At 37.5% G+C, this 20,347-nt stretch overlaps 1 protein-coding gene across 8 annotated transcripts in view; it reads right to left on the minus strand.

Annotated features, from left to right (window-relative positions):
- Window positions 1-20,347, minus strand: part of PTPRM (protein tyrosine phosphatase receptor type M) — a 460,562-nt gene that overhangs the window by 82,908 nt on the left and 357,307 nt on the right. For 5 of the 8 annotated variants that reach the window (XM_031588942.2, XM_090137388.1, XM_090137387.1 and 2 more), the window contains 4 exons: window positions 14,751-14,902; window positions 12,115-12,189; window positions 11,862-11,888; window positions 6,820-7,007 (listed from right to left, as the gene is read on the minus strand). In XM_031588942.2, coding sequence (XP_031444802.1) covers window positions 6,820-7,007; window positions 11,862-11,888; window positions 12,115-12,189; window positions 14,751-14,902 — 442 coding nt within the window. The remainder of the gene's footprint in view (window positions 1-6,819; window positions 7,008-11,861; window positions 11,889-12,114; window positions 12,190-14,750; window positions 14,903-20,347) is intronic. The other 3 variants (XM_090137384.1, XM_090137386.1, XM_031588940.2) reach the window with 1 other exon arrangement.

Genomic DNA, 20,347 nt, shown 5'->3' on the forward strand with positions numbered 1-20,347 from the left:
ACCCTCTGAGTGATCAACAACTGAAGCTACCCTTACTAAAGAATTAAAGGGATACTGCATGCACTGGAAGGCTGTGTCATTAATTATGCATGTTATTTAATAGCAAATGTAGTCTCTGGGTTGGAATGACTTCATTTCAGCAGCTTGGTATTGATCTGGAGTACCTTAGTACTTCCAAACCAAAATATTGTTTGAGGACATGTCAGCTGCTTGGTTCTACCATTTCTTTTAACCTTCTGAGACAAGATCTCTGGTGCTGAGGCTTCCGGTGTCCATGAGTCTGGGATAAACCCACACAGGGACAAATTATCTGTGGAAGGCTGTTGCAGACCCTATGGTAATCTGATTAAACTGGGGTATTCTGAACACAGTCCTTTGATAAAGGAAAAGGAATACCTAATTCACATATAAACCTTTTTATCGCCTTAAGCAGTGGTTATCCACTGTGCACAAAAGATAACATTTATGATACCAATAATCAAACCACTGCAACTTTCCACAGTATTAAAGACTAAAGATACAAATGGATATTAAGGTGACTTTTTCCAGCTCTATCTAATTATCTATGGCATTTCACAAAAAATAATAGCAAGGATCACTACAGAGGAGTATTTCCAATAATTTTCTACGCTGTTTCCACAGGACAAATTCCCACTACCTACTTATGTTCTGATTTCTCTTATGTTTCCAATCTCCAATGAGTTTTCTCATTACTACAGAAACAAAAAGAGAAAAAAAAGGAAGAAAAACAGTTATCTTTCTCCCAGTTGTGGAGGACACATACGTTGCCCTTAATGTATTTAAACCATGTACTAATGCCCATTCCCTCCCGATGTTCCAGAGTCTTTTTGCTTTCTTTCTAATTTGTGTCTTGAAGGATAGAAAATAACCTGCACTGATTGTGGTATTGACTGCCTCAGCAGGTACTGCAGAATATCAAATAAAATCAGGCAAAAAGCATGATAAAAATGTACAGATTGGAGGTGAGACATGCCAGTTGCAGGCATAAAGAACAAACAGAAAAAGCAGCACCAGCTGGGTCCTATCAGCAGTTATATCAACCTAACATCAACAAAACTCTTATTTCTCCTGCTATTCATGAAGTTTCAGTTTCAGGGCCTCAGAGCACAGGACTTAGAAGTTTTATGTGGCAGTGGATTTGTCTTACAGCTGGAACCAAAAAAAAAGAAAACCTGTGATGGAAGAGCTGGTTGAGGTGACAGGATTCTGGACTGCCATGCATTTGCATGACAGAAGCAAAAGGAAACTCTACCAGATTTCTGTCCTAGGTCAGACATTTGTGTAACAGTGGTTTGGAGAAAGCAAAGCCTTAAGTGAGTAACTATGGGGTAAACTTCCTCCACAAAAAATTCCAAGCTTGCCTGCAATATTTTCTGCTCCTAATGCCCAGGATTTGTATTTATGCTGTTTTAAGAGTTTGTTTTTCTTGTTTTGTTTCCTTAAGCTGTTCTCTTTTTTACTGCAGGTATTTCACAGGCCAGCAGTACACAGTGCGAAAAACTCTCTTTTTTCATTGACAGACAGCACATCTACTTATGTACCTTTGAAGTTCCATTTCAATGCATATGTTTTGTTTCTACTCTCCATTATTCTTACCACTCACCTCCAAATCCTCTTCAAATTATTCATTTTTCATCATCACCTTTGACCACAATCCCCCAAGGTATAACTAGACAGCGACCATGACCAGGGAACCTATTTCAAAATATTGCTACCAATCTATAATAGGTGTTAAGAAGTGCTAAAATAAAATGAATTGGTTAACATACATTAGATAATACATTTCCCTGTCCTTGAAAGGCCCTCTGTGCCTGTATTCACATCAGTATCTGTCTGTCTAAGTGCAGTGATTTAGAGATTAATATAGATACATTGGTGCAACCCCTCAGAGTGGATGGAGACCACGCAGCATAAAAGCAGCATAATCGGTACAGTGTGTCTTGACAGCATGTAACTCCTTCATATTAGGAGCAGTATGGCTTTAATGACACTAGTTTAAAATTGCTTCCTGAGTGAAACAGCTGAACTGCCACAAAGCCTTGAGAAAGGGAATGCATTTCAGGAAGGGAGGAGAAGGAAGGAGAGAGACACAGCAGAGGGAAAGGCTTTAAAGTTAACGCTATACAGAGAAACCTTTTTAAAAGCCTGTTTCTGACAGTGCTGTTAGTGACAGTAAATGAGGCTGATCTGAGAAGGATACCCTCTGCAAACCCTGGCTTTTCAAAGGAACCTCTGTTTCTGAGATAATGGAAGCTCAGAAGTCCCTGTCATGGAACATAACATGGAATTGATTTTGCAAGGCTTTATCTACACCATGTTGCACCAGTTCAATTAAAAGTGTGTTTTTAAATCAATTCGACTAAACCAGTCCAAGCTCTTATGTAGACACTCTGAAATCTATTTGAGACTGTCTTATATCAACAGAGGTTTATTTGGCAAAGAAACAATTCACACTGAACAGGTAAAATGTTTTGTTGACTGAAAGAACCAAAAATGGAATCTAAAATAAATCTTAATGAAAACAATAACCTTAATAAATTTTTCCATTTCCATCCTAGCTGTGCTAAGCTGTGCTGTCCTAGAGAAGCCTACTCCATCTCCTTCCTAGGAAGGACATGAACTCACTCCTTTGCAGCAGTGTGTTTAAGACCTTTTAACAGATATTGATCTTTGTGAAAAGGCACAGTGTAAGGCCCTGTGAAACTAGGAAGTCTGAAAAGGTGGCAAGTATAAGGAAAAAAGGTGGTGAAATATAGAGACTACTTTAATCCTTCTATCCTATTTGAATAGCTTCTGTAATGCAGAAAGGAGATAAGCAATGTTCCTTCTCCATCATTAGTGCAAGCTCTCATGCTTCAGAAGCGAGGAGCAGCTAAAATAATGCACGGTTAGTGGGGGAGGTGAGGGTGTTTTGTAATCAGGCCAATGTTATTCTGTCAATCTAACGCTGCTGGAACCAAGCCAAAACCTTTCCTTTCTTAAGGGTCTGGCAGGGGATAGAAAGGATTTTAAAGCTCTACTGAAGACTAGCTGTGTGGAAATTTCCCGGAGTTTAAGTATTTCTGTGCAATCCTTTCCAAACATTAACATTCCACCAGGCCGTAAATGAAGGTCTGTGTTTGAGTCCTCAGCTTACAGTAATGTGCCCATGCTATTTCCACACCTGAGAAACACATGGCTAAATGGGCATGAACTTGCTACTGACGCACTGCTGAGGACATGCCTGTCTTTGCTGCTGCTCTGCAGACACAGCTAGACACTAGATCCAAAGCCACACGGCTGCAAAACTTGGGGCCAGATTCTGCCCTAGGGAACAGGAATCCTCACACATGCCACCATCAAGAGCAGAGCCAGGATGCTTCCCTACTAATATTCCAGCAAAACCTTGCCAGCATTGAGAACCGAAGTATCTCTTCACCACACGGAAGGGCACAATCCTGCCAAGTGCCGTGCCCTCTCAAGGCCCTATACATGGGACCTGAGGGTACTCAGCTTCTCGAGTGGGCCACTGCACCGCAGAGTGGAGCAGGGAGCAATCAAGCACCAGCCTGCCATTGCAAAAGATGATTTTTCAACCTTTATCCTTTGTGTCAGTTATGTTACTCCAAAAACTCTCATGTGAAGCCAACAGGACTTAAAATTACTTGGATTGTGAACTACTGTCCCAATTATTGTATACCGTGTTCCTAATTATGAAATTTTATTTTAAAGCACTTATAACTATGCATGACAGCGAGTGCACTGTATCCTTTTACTCCTCTGAAGTGCCGCTAATGGGTAATGTGCTACTTCACTTTCTGTTCACTTCAACAGATTTATTTTCAGAGAGAATCCTGTGTGAATTCCTCCTGAACCAAACGCTTTCCCTGCTGAGAATATATAATCCTACTGTCTTGTTAGAGCAAAAATCATGTATGATTCATTCAAAACAAATCCCCTACCAAACCATTTCTTTCTTTTCATTTGGATGGTTATCCTTCTGATAACTTACAAGGAAAAAAGTTCTTCCATTGCCTAGGTCAACCTCGTAAAGAGGACAGTATCAGTTTGACAACAGCATAAACAAATTGATTCTCAATCTTAGCAGTGCTACGACAGATTGAACATTTTTTTCAATGCACATGGACAAAAAAAAAAGCAATACTGCCGTAGGTCAGTGGAAAAAAACCTTGAAATATGTATTTGTTTTTTGTTGTAGTTCACTCTGGTTATAGAAAATTACCTATACAATGCAGCAATATCTTAAGTCTCCCTTTACTTATACGCTGCAACCAAATGTATTGCATCTACTGTCATTAGTCATGACTACACCTATTGCCTGTAATGGGATGCCATTCCTCAGCTTGGTAAGCTTAAAATTAAGTGATTTTCCTGGAAACTGTTTCTCTGTAGTATCGTTTGATCTGCTGTAGTTAAAAAGCCATGTCGTTGGTTGCATTATAAATTCCATTTTACAGTCTTCTTTTTTTAATATAAATTAATTGTAGCTTTCCTCTAGGCTTAATGCTGGTACAAAGGGTTCTGGCTGATGAGCAAATCTTTTCCACAGACAAGAATAAAATTCTATCATTTTAAAATAACAGTGTCATAAAAAGCTCAAAGGAACAAACTTGCTTAAGTCAGCTGCACAAATGAAAGTTGACAAGTGATTAGCTCCTTCTGGGAATTAATTGTTTTCTACATTTGAAGGAAAAAAAAATTGTCGTCGTTGACTTTGGAAAGGGCCTGAAGCATGGGCTTGCTTTGAAAGTATAACGCTACAAACACCAGTTTAAACAGTTACATATTTAAGCAATTTTTATATCATACAGCTGTCATGACAAAGCACAACAAACGCCCCAAAAACACTATTTCTTGCAAAAAGCAGGCTAGTAGAAACTAAGCAAGGTATTATATAAACAAGAAATGTCTTTGTAGTGAAGGACCTGCAACAGCAAATACATGGGATCCTACCTTCAAAACTTAAGCACGATACATTGAGCCCCTAGAGCAGAACACACCCATGCATGACCAAAAGATAAACTGTTGCTTGCCCTACAGGGTGGAAGCAATTTAAATGGTTTTTTGCTGGTTCTCATCCCTTCTTCTTCCTATCAAATTAAAGAATGAGAAGGAATCTTTTTTTGCTGGCTTCTATTTTGAGAAGCATTTGGATTACTATCCTTCTTACTGGCTACACTGGAATAACATCACACCAGAACAACTGTTCCTCTGATTTCTCACATCTCAGTTTCCAAGGAAAGGAAATTTAGGACTGTATACTCCGTTGGAGGTGCAGTGCAATTTGGATAGGGCCCTGCATTAGATGGACACTGCTACACATTGAAGTAGATATAGTCTCTGTCAAGAATAACTTGCCCCTGGGAACAGGAGGGTGGGCTGCTGCTGATCATTTTTGTTTCCTAGACCACAGAACAGGGAACAATTATTTTTTAGTCTGTGCACAATATTTTAGATCACAGTCCATGTCCATATAAAGAATTAGAGTGTTTTGAGTTGATAGCTTCAAATATGCCACATATCAGACTCCACAAATTTTTATGCAGTGTATCTTCCTACCTCAGCAGTGAAAAATTATTTCACAAATTCTCACACAACCCTATGACAATTTTGACAATCTGTAGTCCAGTCCTGTGGGTCAATCTTATGTATTTTTCCTTTGTGAAGTAATATTTTTACGCTACTTGTTTTTTGGATTAAAATCTGCTCTGGGAAACTCCACTTGCTGAAACCATCCCATAATACCTTGCGAGACCCATCTACATTAATAAACTCCTTAAACTCTGAGCTAAAAGACAAAGAAAAGAGGAAAAAGAGGAAAAAAAAACCATCAGTATGTTCTAGATATTAAAATATTGGAACTATCAGATTTCAAAGGGTCTCATGTTAGACAGCCAACCCAGACTGAGATGTTGCCCTTGACTCAGCTATATGATTTGGATGAGGAGCAATATGTTCCTTGAGGCTCTACAGCATAAACAGATTTTCAAAGGAAGATATACTATTACCCATAGTTTTGGGCATGAGAGCAAGGTCTGCCTGTGTTTTGCTTTTTTTTTTTTTTTCTAGGTAGAAGGACAGACTTATCTCACAAGTAAGATAAGATCTGCAGTCATGATTTTGCATTCCTCTATTCTTTGCCAGGGCATAGTGGTCATGACTTTTAACACTAAGAGGATAACAGCAAAGAACAGGTCACTGCAGCATGAAAAGAAAAAACAGAAGCTGAATGAAAAAAAAAGCCAAACAGCAAAAATAGAGACTGCAAGTTCATATGAAAAACAATGAGTATTAGAGGTAGCCTCCAGAAAGCAAGAAAAATTTGAGACAGCAGAGAATACATTTTATAGCCTTATGGACCTCTCTGAACATGTGAGCACACCCTTGCAATGATTAATGTCTCTCACAATTAATGTGAAAAATACTGCTTGTAGAGCTTGATTTCACAAGTAATATCATGTTACAGGACACGTCTGATTAGACAGTAGTAAAAGAAAAATACTGTAAGTTCCAGGAGAATGCTAGTGAAGCTGCTTTTTCAATATACATATTTCTGCAATTAGAATTAGGCAGAGATTTCCAAGAAAGGTTCTGCTTCTCACTCTTCATCCTGCCTTGTTACCACCAGAAACTTTGCTTACTGTGGAGGTGATCCTTTCCATTCAGTACCTCCCGTGACACAGCACTTGGCTTACTGGGTTGAGTAATTATTTCTCCCATTCTGTGGTACAAGTAGCAGACAGATAAAGCCAACAGGGCAGAAAACCTCATAATCAAATCATTAGATCAGATACTTACTTCATACTCTTCTTTAAATCCATAGCCTTCTGCACACTTCATTTGGGTGATGTGCTGCAGTAAGTCAGCTACACGGATGGCTGGATGAAGCTGTCCTGTCTGGTAGGGCACATCTGCTGGATCCCGTTTCTTGTAGGTATGGGATTGAACCAGGCTGCTTGTGTCACTGACCATCGTATGGGTTTCATCTAGGAAAAGAGTATCTCATTATGTACTGGCTCATTTTTACTTATAAACAAAAATACAAATCACACAGATTTCTAGAGGAATGGCAGAAATCTGACATCATCAACATTGCTTCTGTCTGTGAAGGCTATGTGCCAGAAGAACAGTAAATCCATGGAGCAGTTTACACAGGGAAATTGCAAGACTGATTGGAATGAGGCAAATTCCATGGTTCTACAATGGAAGCATTGCAGAGCAGTCCGAACTATAATATTGCTTTAAATAACACTGGCTGATTATCAACGAGTTTTAAATTAAGCATTTGGTTCTAAGTTGCATAGAAGTTTCATTCTGAAACTTCAACAAGTCCTATAGAATAAAACAGGACTTGTACACTTCTTAGATTAGTTAACTGTAATATTTTATACTGCAAATTTAGAGCAAATGTTTGGAGTGAGCAAAATAAAAGGATGCACAAAATGGCTTATGGATTCATTAAGCTAGGACTGCAATGGAAATGTAGATCTGATACAACATTTGGAGACAAACTATAAGAGGACAAATGCAGAGGATCATCTGATCAGGAAAAATGTCTTGACTGGCTGCTGAACATGCTTTAGGACCACGGTATATCATGAGCCATCACATTAGGCATGAAATGTTATGTGTCAACTGACATGCAAGCCAACAAACAGGAGAACCCAGTGGGCTGGTTAAAATTTGGATGAAACACATACTCTCCCAACCCTCCACATCTCTTCCATGGGGCAAATGGGCAACTTACCATTGATTGGCACTTTTAAGAAGATACAAATCAGGAGAAAAAAAGAGGAGGAGAAAAAGGAAACAGGGCATAAGCAACAATACTACATTAATAATTACAGGTAATTTTATGTTTGTAATTTAGTCTTTACAGTGATTTCCTAAATAAGTTAGATTCTGATCTCAGTTCCACTGTATAAATCAACTGCAGTAACACAAAGCTATCTTACTGTGAGTCAGTTCACAAGGATGTAACTGAGATCAAAATGTATACTTTGCAATAAAAATAAAAGATATGGAAGTGCTCTCTACTAAGGAAGCAAAGTCATTTTCTTCCTATTTAGATGGAAGTTCTTAAGACTAGTTAAGACTTGAGAAGAAGAAAAAAAAAAACAAATTCTGAGGTCAAAATATCATTAAAAATACATTTTACTGCTACCCAAATAATAATTTTACGTATCTCAAGGAGTTCTTGATTTTTAACTGCAATTATAGATGTACAGCTTTGACTTGGCCAAAGTACTCCTTGTTGGCTGCACAGTAACTACAGCAAGAGGTTTACAAATAGAATATATTTATAAATATACCAAAAAAAATCTTTTGTAAAATACAATGAATGATAGGGAAGCACTAAAAATATACAGCCACATTCAGAAGTTAAATACACCATAGACAAAAACTACTCATTTTTTCTGAATGAAAAGGTCCCAGATTCTCTTTTACATTCTAAAAATACATTCACATCTCATTAAAGGTGAGATTCTGGTCATACTTATATCACTGGAAATAGATTTTAATGCCAAAGAATCATATTTCAGGAATGATTTCAGGATTTGTCAGTTCACAGTGATAACAAGATGTATGAAATCTGGTCCTCATACAGTCAATATGAAAGGTGCATTTAAATCTAAACCAAGCAGAGAACAATTTATGGGCATGAGTATGTGCACTACTATACATGCTGGTTTAGTAACCTGAATCAATCTAGAAGAAAACAGACTCATCATTTAGTGAGAGAATTTGACAACTTCTGTCTAATGTGTGATAAAACTGTACTGCAAAGCACCTTGGGATGCATGGCATGAAACGTGGTATACAAGTGTAGGTACAATATGTTGCTGTTGAAATGGCACCTGAAAACTACAAAGTGGCTAAGACAAAGAAGACAAAAAAAAAAAGTGTAGGATTATGGTTTTTGGGTGGCTTATTTCCATTTTAGAAGCAGGTTAGAGAATTAGCTTTTTTTTTAATTTTTTTTTTTTCCTCTCCAAATTAGGGAAGCCCTTGTAACCCAAACTGCTAATAACTGGGATGAATGCAAAGTTAACAGACATCAGATTCTTGTGCTATCAAAGCTGCAGTTTCATCCTTTTTAGTTTATTTTTTACTACCTCCTTTGTTTTAATTTTCCTCTTTCCATTCTTTATTTCTTATAGTTACATTAATCTCATTTTTCTTTCTTCAGGAGTAATCTATTAAGTTGCTTTAAAAAAAGCACTTACATTCCTTGGTTTATATGACATATTACGAAACCACAAATATTACAGTTTTTTGGTTTGCCTTTGAGCACTCTAGCACAAGATTTTCAGCATTTCTACTCTCTGGAAGGGTGAGCTCTCCCAGATGAAATGTTCACAGAAGTGTGTCCCTTTTGTTTAAGATCTCCTACAATTTCAGTTACTCTACTTCCCACTTACTGAATCCCATGGAGTTGTACAACACTTAAAGAATATGTTAACTTGCCACTTATATGACCTTATGGCATGGGAGGCATCTGCAAACCCGGCGCGCTATCTTCTCCAGGGCAGCACTCTTTTATTTCTCCAATTTCAGTAATACATACAACTGAAACATGACAAGCATGACCTACACTCATGTAAATTTAATGGCCGTCATGTAAAGCTTTAATTGAGCTCTCAAGTTTTCTTTTCAGTTATTAGAATAAGCATGAAAGTTTTCCCTCAAATATATGAAAATTTCCTCATATCTGAAACTGAGAAGTAAGACTGTTGCCCATTTAAAGAGTACATCATCAGCTTTAATTAATTTTTTCTTTCTATTTGGTGGAGTTCCTAATATGCATGAATCGGCCCAAAATTGTGCTATACAGAAATTTGGAAATGGTAAGTGTATTGAAGCCACTGCAGGAGTTTCTGACTGAGAAAACTGAGCTCAGCCAATTGCAATACCTGTACCTACCAAGGAGGTCACACTTTTAACTACACACTTGACCCCACAGCCTAAAATAGCTTCTTCAAACATTGAAAGGTGGCAAGAGCAGGTGGTAGTTGCAACAGAAACACAGCACTTTTGTTAATAGCTGTAATCTTCAACTGATTTGAACACAGCTAATTTGATTTAACTCAGGTAAAACATTATTCCTATAGAAACAACTATGAACACCTTTTGAGAAATAAACCCTGTTTCAATATGATACCATTGATAATAATTCTAACATGTAAGGTTACAAAAATATTCATTATCTGTATGGAAATAACTGGAAGGTTTTTTGAGATGAGAAATCACATGTTGCCGTATTGGACCATAAAATATGTACTGAACTAATTCAAGACTTTAAAGACTTATATAAGTAAAGATTTTTTAATTTATTTTTCTTCCAGTGTGTGTTTGTCTGATATCTGAACTGCTTACTTAAAGATTATTTCTTATGGGAAAAAAAGAGCTAACAAATATTTTTACTATTACTTTTTGCAAAGGATTGCAAACAAAAAGAAAACCAACTGAAACCAGTGAAAACTTAACTAAGATGGAATAATTCAGACAACAAATCTCGAAGTTTTTCTCCTGATAACACTTTTCTCCTTGCCCACCCACAAGGTCAGAACATCTACTGGATGAAGTGTTGAGGGAATGTTAAAGCACACACAAAAAAATCTAAACATTTCAGGCAGTTAAAAGGCACTGCAAATTTCATTTGCATGCAGATTATTACATTGTCACAGTCACTACCATTACCTTCTCCCAAATTTGCATAATGTATAAAAACACACTGGTTCCTTCTCAAAGTTAACACACTGAAATGCACTTTGCTAAATCTTGTTTTACAAGAACAAGCTTTCAAAGATCAAATTCCTATACTTAAAGTTCCTCTGTGCTTCATTCTACTTAAGATTGTTTTACTTGAATTTTAAAGAAAGGAATCAGTTAAGAGGTCTTTATTTTTTATTTTTTATGGTGATTTGAAGAAAAAGAAGAAGAAAAAATATTTGTGGTGAAAATGTCAGTAGTAGTAAAAGGAGTAGAGAGGTTTGGCAGTGGAATTTGAACTCGTGCTACAGAGCCCTGTCGTATTTTATCACTTTAAAATATCTCCCTGTTTAGTTTAAAGTTACTATAGGAAGAAAGTGTAAATAAATACAAGACAATGTGTTGTCTTTCAGTTTCTTCAGCACTGACAATGCAATGGCACTTCATAATTTTCTTACTGTGTGAAACTGCTCTCTTTTTGCTATTGCACAACAACAGGATTTCCCAAATTCCCTGTGGAAATGCTGTATACTTTAACTGTATGTTTTTAAACTATAGATCTACCATTGTATTTTATTCCTGTGACACCTGATGCACAATAAACTGTATTACTGAAGTGTCATGTTATCATTTTGCTGTTCAAAATACCAGCTCTCCTCTGAAACTTCACTTTGACAATCATGTCAGAAACCGTGGCATTATGATAAGAAATGATAGCTGGTGGATGGCCCAAACCCTATTTTGCCTGATTTTCTACATTGTGAATAGTCTAATTAGGAAAAAAGGTGTTTTTAAAAAGTGACATCTTTTGTTCTGAGAAAGAAAAAAAAAAAAGGAAAAAAATGAGGGAAACTATTTCAATTGCTGTGATAATCAAATTCTTTTGTATCACTCCAAATACATGCATAAACATTTCCTCACAAATCCACTCGTTAAAATTCTCTTTTTTCTCCCCTGACTTGCACTGTGACAGTAGAAATCAAGCCTGATAACCGTCTTTAGCACTCACAGTGTAGACAAGCCTACCACCCCTCCCTCGAGCATAAAACTACAGCTTTTTGCATACTATTGTCTGTGACTTTCTAAATTACTTCAGCAATAACTTTGATAAAGGGAAATGTTCTCACCTAAAATTGCAGTTGGCACAAATGGATCTGTCATACATCATAAGCAGGTCAATGCAGAAAAGGTAAAAAGAGAGAGAACAGAAAATGATTGATAAACGTTCCTGAGTTTTCTTTCAGAAAGCTACTGTAAGCAACTGGTTACATGGAACATGTATTAAACTTCTATGGTAAGGAGTATAATAACATAATTACACACACTTCTGTAATGAAAAAGTTTACACAGGGTTGAAGCAAAGAAAAAAAAATTGGTTACCTGGGTAATAAGAGTTAGGCACTGTTGTGCTCAGAGTATTAGTTTTCATTGTAAATGAAGATGGTGAAGATACAGCTGCAAAAAGAAACAAGGCTAGTTAGAGACGGCAGAGTGCTATACAGCTATCTAAGCTGAGTGACACAGCACGTGGGGCTGATTTGGTTTTCTGCTGTGCTTGTCACACTGTAATCGGGACCTAGGGAAAAGCAGGTGCGTCTAGTGAACAAAATGAATGACTTTCAGAATTTGATCAATTCCCTTGAAAGAAATATCATCAGATAAAGCATTTTGATCAGTGATGACAAATATACCTTTCAAATCACAAGACTAGGCTGAATACTGCTGCTTCAATAAAGGCGTCCCAGTGACAACAGGTACTTTTGACAGAAGCTTTGATCATCAGTAAGTTTCCTTAATAATACAGTAAATACTGTAGGTAAACATTCTGCTACAGTTCATTTTTCTGTCTTTTTCAATTTGTTCAGACAGGGGGATAATACACAGATAGTATTTATGCTCTAAATATTACTCTTTAAGAATGGTTTTCAGACTGTTGTACATATGCCAGTGCTGGCATTGGTGTTCAATGATTTTGCTGTTTGTAAAAGGGAAAACACAAAGAAAAAACTAACTTCAGTTAGTTCCCTGGTATCCAGAGATCATATGAATTACTGTTGTAAGCACAGATACATCCAACAGGAGAGCATTAATCATAACTTCACAGAGGATGTTCACCCAAAGACTCATTAAAGGTTTCTAAACAAAGCTTTTTCAAACTAGACATTAGTTGAGGTAGTTTTGTTTATCTGTACAGCTGAAATTAGCTCAGATGAGTAAATAAATATAAACTTATTCTGGATACATATAAGCAAACTAACAGGAATTTAGGAAACAAAAGCAGAGTTGCGGAAGGCAGGATCTGCTGGATGAGAAGGACTGTGATGACTGGTAGCTTTGATTTGTCTTTTTTTTTTTTTGCTGTTGGTATACAGTTAACAGCCCTTGTTAAAATGGAGCTATTTGGAAACTGGCTAACGTATGCTGGCAGGTATCATTTATCCTCTAAATGAATATACCTGAGACAACTCTCCTTTGATTTTGTCACTAGAAGCAAAGGACACAGAGGCAATTCTTTTGGAAATGGATGTAGAGACTAGCTGAGGTCGAGGTTGTGACAGCTAATAAAACTGGTGAGATACAGAATGTTGCCAGGACAATAAACTTTTATAGGAGGTAGGAATGTTTTAAATCTCTTGAGAACAAGGTCTTACAAAAAGATTTTTCCTAAAGACTGTCAAACTGATTCTTCTAGCGACCACATTTATTACAGAAAGCTTGAATTAAAGGTTCTAGTTCTCAGCTGGTGTAAAATATTTGCTACGCAGACAATTTCAAATTGTTTTAAGGTGGTTTGCATGAAAAGAGGATGTACTCACAGGATCTAACTGCTGGTTCTTTGGTTGTTGTGACCATTCAACAACACAATGGAAGACTACACCATGAGGATAGAAGAGAAAGCCAAACTTCTTGATCTCTTCACTAAATAAGCAGTCTCATTAACTAAAATGGGATAGTCTCACCAAAAAGGCAAGTCAGATTTTGAAAGATCTATTTCAAAGTAATTTGAAAATCAACACAAATGCAAATGAACACTGCAAATTCTGAACGTAAAGCTGCTGAAAGAAGTCTCACTGAACAAACTTCACAGACTGTTTGCAACAATTGAGCTCATCAATATTCTTAAGCATGTTATTCAAGAGTGGGAGTTGGGCCTTACAGTCTGCTAGTACTTGAAACAAAATTGAATCTTTGTTAAATTCTGATGATGTTCAAAAACACTGGTATACAAGAAAAACTGAGATTCCTTCAGAGCTACAAAAAACTATAATGTTTTGTGAACTTTTTTTTCCCATTCTTTTTAACAGTTATATGAAAAACTACTGCAATCCTGGTCTTTGGTGATTGGTAACCCCCAGGCAAAGGCAAGTCTTTGACTAAACTCTGATTAGGAAAATATATATCCTGAATTTTATTTAATTTGAGGATAGATCCATGAATCCTCAAGATTTTAGATAATCTCTTATGAAACTGCAGTGCTCATAATTCAGCTAAATTTTTTCTTTGCACAAGCAACAGAAAGAGAATCCTCTAGAATTGGAAATAATATGACAATTGGATCACCATTATTACATTATGACATTCAAAAATAAGTTTTGCCTACAAAAAAAAAAAAAAAAAAAAAAAAGAGCAAGGGAAGCATTTGAAGGACTTGGGACAGGATGAGGAAGATAAAATTTTTAACATAATGGAGATCGGAGAAAGGAAAAACTGCAGCTGTTTCTGTATTGTATTTGCTCTTCTGCAGAAGAAAAAGTGGACAGAAAGAAGCTCAATTATCCTTATTATTTTTAAAGAATTCTTTTCTTGATGTCTGGCCGTCTTACTCATTGAAATACAACCTGTAATGTGCTGCACAGTGGGGGAGACTCTGTGTTCCATAGATTTTCCATGACTGAGTAATGAGGAATATTTTAAAAACCATTTGCACTATTTTTTCTTTATTTTAAGGTGGAAGAAAAAGGAAAAAAAAAAAAAAAAAGAATGAAAGAAAGAAAGAAAGAAAAGAAAAGACTTACATCTCCCATTTAGATTGTGTGTGTCCATGAAAGAGAAAGCTTCATCACAGTTGGTGCCTTGCTCAGTGTAGCTTTTATCCATTGAATTCACCATCACTGTCATTTCCTGCCGTGTACTGCTCAATGTCTCTTTTCGCTTTTTAGCCAATTTTCTTAAGAAATGAATGTTGAGAAGAGAAAAAAAAACAAACACAACAACAACAAAACCCAGTGAGCAGACACATTCTTCATATTGTTTACATTAGTATTATCGTTTGTAACAACATTGTATCATATTTACAATTACTCCCGGTCTTCTGGAAACATCAACTGACATCACATTTAATCTTGAAATGTCACAACAAAGAGTGAGTTGCCAATGCCTTGACTTGCAGTGAACAGCACCTTAATCCTTGGGGAGCACCACTGAGTTACAGAGGACTACCTAGATATGAAGGTGATGTGAGCTACTATATCAGAGACTACATCTGTTTAAATGCATAAACAAAAGTGACAGGAGATAAGATTTCACTAGAACTGATAAATCAGTCAAAATTTTCACTCTGCATGTGTAGAACCACCTGGAGCTGTGTCACTGAGACAACACAAGATACAGCACACTGCTGCACATCATACTGAATCCTCCTGGTAAGATCCCTCACATATACAAACAAGTTACATTTTAAACTGACTTGCATTTCTGAAGACTATTTGTCCCTCTTGACTTGAGTTCAGTGGGATTAGTCACAAAAGTTAGTTGCTTCTCAGCAGGAGCAATCTGTCAGAGATGAGATTTTGATATGATAATAGGGATTTGTTACGCTATAAAACTGCTTTGGACATACTTCCTCTTTTCTGTATCTGTTTCTGGCTATAGTAAAAGCTCACTGCTTCCTCCAGATCTAATTATGCTTAGATACTATCACAAAATAACATCTCCATGGCAGCACTCCTGATTTTTCCATCAGGTTCTGTGGAATACCTGTGACCCTAATGATGGATGCCACATCCATTTAGCTTGTTTCCCTAGCCTGTGACTACTTCAAACTAACTTTTTCTCCAAGTTCTTGCCTACAGACTTCATTAGTTTTCCACTTCTGGCAAAGTGTAAGTTTTGCACAGAAATGACTATTCTTGATCTCATATCTCAGTTGAGTAACTTTTCCTCTGTCAAAAACATACTGAACTAGTTCATGTCCATCCACTTGAAAGGTCTTTTAGATACCTGCAACCAAAACTTACAAGAGCTCATCATTTTATCTGTATTTCCTTCCAGTTCTCGAAACCTGCAGCAAGCACATCCAACTTGTACTAACTCTCAAAGCCTTTCTTTGTTAGCTCTCAATCAGTACAAAAAAATAATCCCCAACACAGACAAAAATTTTATATCAGCACTACTAGATTTTCAAAAGAGCACACGTGTGTTTGCAGCAGTATATGGGAAGAGGTTTCTGCAAAGGTCCCTACAGACCACTCACTATTCTTCTTCAAATCACTGCCTACAGACGCACTTGGGAAAGCACTGACACTACTGCTCACTATGCTTATCAGTATTGCCTCACAGTCTTTCCATGCACTCCATTGCCTACTTGCTATTTCTTGCCTTAAACCTAGATAACAAGCTATTTGGGTGGGAGTCACAGTTGAGTAGCTATATAGTACCAAACCCAACAGTATCATAACCCATAACTAAAGCTCTGAAGAGATTTGAACCTAAAAGCTTGTGGTTAATAAAAGTAGTAATTACAAGTGCAGTCCATGGTATTGAGTCACTGCAGACAAAAATATTAAGGCACATATCTGGTCCTCAATAAACTGATGGATAGTAACTCAATTCATCAGGGCATACCTCCATGACCGAAAGTAATTGAAGTACTCTACCTTAAAAACCTGCTATAGTAACTGGAGCTATGAGCAGTATCTTTGCTCATCCCACCCTGGAAGGCAGCTGCAATAGTTGGAGCTACCATGAATACACTTCAGACTGTGACTGACATCAAGAAGGAGTGCTCCTATGACCAGGTGGATGGCAGCCAATTGTAGGACTCAGTTGTGAAGTAAACATTTAGATATGCAATAAAAACTCATACATGCTCATTATTAGAATCACAGAATCACCAAGCATGGAAAAGGCCTCCAAGATTATACAGTCCAACCAACCATCCACCACCAATTTTTCCCCAGTAAGGATTTCAAAATTCACTGATGAATTCACTAATACTGAAGTCCCACTTCAAGGCTGCTGTCAAGGTAATAAACAGTAACAAGTCACATCCTTCCTGTAGATGTTTAACTCCTGATTTTGTCATTCAGAGTATCATTGGTGGACAGAAAAAAATAACTTGCACTAAACAAAGGTTTTGTTTCTGGATTTTAATTTAGTATAAGGAGTTTAAGTGGCAGAACTTTGTAAGTCCTTTTCTGATCAAAAGACCTACAGACTTGTACACTTGATAACAAAACTAGTTTCTTTTTAATTCACAGTGTATAAACTCTGAACAGACCTCCAGTCTCCCCTCATCCCTAATCATAATAAACGAACAATATATTATTTAAAGTAGAATCTGAGGTGTGTCTATTTTAAGACCTACCTCCTAATGCACAAAAAACTTAACCAAGTCCTTAATAAGGGCAGGTTTATCAAAGTGATAACATGAAACCAGTGAATTTTCTTCACCTTCATCCCTTAGCTCAAATGGCAACACACTAAGCTTCCTCATCCTATCGTTTTTATCTCTATGTCAACTATACAAGGCCTATTTCTGTCACCTGACAGTTGCTGGTCAAATCCCATCTGGATAGCTGGGTTGTGAACCAAAGACCTCAACAGTGGCCAGCTGTGGCCAACAACCACAGCATGGTCAGTAAAACTTCGTCTGCAAGTCACTCCTTCTAATTCTTTTTATTTCATGGCTGTGCAGATTGATCACAGGAAAACAGTCTGGACACTTCAGCACCAGAGCAATGCTCTGTTTTTTCCCAGAAGACTTCCCTTTCTCTCCAGTTGCACAGGGGTACAGCAATACACTGATTGATTTTCATCTTCAAGGTGGAGTCACCAGGTATAGATTAATCAGTTATTAATCTAATTAGCTATCCAGATACTGCATGCTCAGTGAAGCCAAGATGTGACCCTTCCTTGCCCATTAGTAGACCAGTTCTATCTCTATTCACAGAACTTTTACTTGCTATCAAGTTTAGAAGCTCAGTGCTTCCTCCAACACTTCCAGCATGTGAACAATGTGTTGCTGAACAGGCAACAACTCTGCCTTAGAAGTTTTTTAAAGAAAAGTCACTAGGAAAATTCCCTGGGTGTCACAATAGTGATACTGATCCATATCTGAAAATTCACAATATGGTGAAATACCAGCCATTTAGTACAACTCTAAAAAAGGATATGCCCTATGGGTGTACATCTCAAGGACATGCCATTGCAGGGAACATCCTTTATTTTACAGTGAAAGTTGTATCCTTCCCAATGAAAGTCAGAGTTTTTGCTTAATACACCAACAATATCAAGATCCGACTTCATAACAAGTTAGATAATTTTCGTTAAGAAATTACACTGACATTTTCTCATTTCCTTCATTTTCAGTTTGGTCCCATAATCAAGCTATAGCAGATTGTTTTTATGACGGTAACAACTGCACAGTACTTCTAAATCTGAATCTAATTCTAGAAATAGGTCTTGTGGGAAAAGTTCCAATCTGAAACAACTGCTACAGGAAGAGAGAGATACCAGCCAGAATTTGTACTGTGAACAAAAACACCCACTGGACTTAGTCAAGTAAACTTTTGCTGCAAATAATATTTTCTTTACATCTGCAGTTTTCTGATACTGCTTAGTGCTACAGTCTCTGCAATTCCTTGGATCTCTTGATCCCTGAGAGACTTCAGCTACACAAGATTTCAGAAACACATAAAATCATGGTACTTCATATCAACATCACCACCACTCATGCTCTTAAATTTGAAGGTGGTTTTTTTGGGGGGGGAGGGGAAGACTTATGGAAAATATGCTTCATAATTATTCTCTGATGTTTCTAGAAAAAAGTGATACAACCATAGGGAATACCAGAACAGATGGAAACTCCCATGATGATCACCTAGGACAAAATTCTTTAAGTAAGGAAAACAAAAATTATCAGCTTTTCACATAAACAGCCATCACCATATGAGAAATGAGAATATATCATGCCAGTCTCCAAAAAGAGAAATCCCACAGTCAGAACAATCCCAAGATCTGCTAGGAATGCTGTAAGTTGAAGTAGCAGTAACAATATGGTAAAATGCAGAGAAGACAACAATATCAACTTTCCAAAACATGTTGAGTGGGTTTTTAGGTAGCATTTGCTCTGTTTCAAATATTAATAAAATCAGCCTGGGAAAATAATAAACTAAAAGCTTTGCCACAATCGATTCCCATTCGAACAGCCACTATGAAATTCACAAATGCTGCATCTTCTGTACATTTCATTCCAGTTGAAAGAGTTTCCCTGCAGTACTTCTACATGTGCCTAACTCTATACCCTCCTCAAAATCCTCCTCTGTGATTACTTCCCCAACACATTCCACTACCAATCCAATAACTGATAAGACACTGCTCTCAGCCTCTGGCTGGTTCATTTTCCATCTATTTACCTTTCTTACTTTTTTTTTCTCTCCTGACAATGTAAATAAAAAGCTCTTTGAAACCTAGATTGTCTTATCTCTGTGTTTGTAAAGCACTGGGCACAAAACATGAGACACAGCTGCCAACCACTACGGTTAGATAAGCATAAAAATTGTAAAAAGAAGGAAAAAAAATAATAAAAGGTAACTGAGACTAACAACCAGAACCAGCTCAAGCTCTGAAAGAAACCTGCCTTCTCTACTTGTTTAGGAAGAGTGAGAAAAGTACAATGGCTGCTCTGAAAGTAATGCCACTCATTTAATGATGTTGGCCCACAGTGTCAGAGGTAGATGTTGGTGGAATGGCAGTAGAGGCTGAACCTTCCCACCAATATTCCATTAGGTGTTGTTGCCATGTGACAGATGGCAGAAGAGGGCAGTCTGACAGAATGGTATCTGACATGGAAGTGCACGTGAAGCAAAGGGGTGAAACTGAATTCCTGCAAGTGAAAAAATGGCACCCACTGACATTCATAAGCATAGTGAGGCAGTGGGTGGTGCAATTCTGCAGTGGTGACAGCAACAGTGGTTCAAAGAAGGACAACAAGGCTGGCGAGGGATCTGGAGCGCAGGCCTTATGAGCAGCGGCTGAAGGAGCTGGGATTGTTCAGTCTGGAGAAGAGGAGGCTCAGGGGAGACCTCATTGTTCTCTATAACTACCTGAAGGGAGGTTGTAGTGAGCTGAGGGTCAGCCTCTTCTCTTGTGTAACTGGTAATAGGACTAGAGGGAATGGCTTCAAGCTGCACCAGGGGAGATTTAGGCTGGACATTAGGAAATACTACTTCTTGGAAAGAGTGGTCAGGCACTGGAATGGGCTGCCCAGGGAGGTGGTGGAGTCACTGACCCTGGAGGTGTTCAAGGAACGTTTGGACACTGTGTTGAGGGACATGGTTTAGTGAGAGCTATTGGTGACAGGTGTATAGGTGATAGGACTGGATGATCTTGT

This window comes from Phasianus colchicus, chromosome 3, assembly GCF_987193195.1.
Source record: "Phasianus colchicus chromosome 3, bPhaCol1.hap1.1, whole genome shotgun sequence".
Classification (NCBI taxonomy): domain Eukaryota; kingdom Metazoa; phylum Chordata; class Aves; order Galliformes; family Phasianidae; genus Phasianus; species Phasianus colchicus.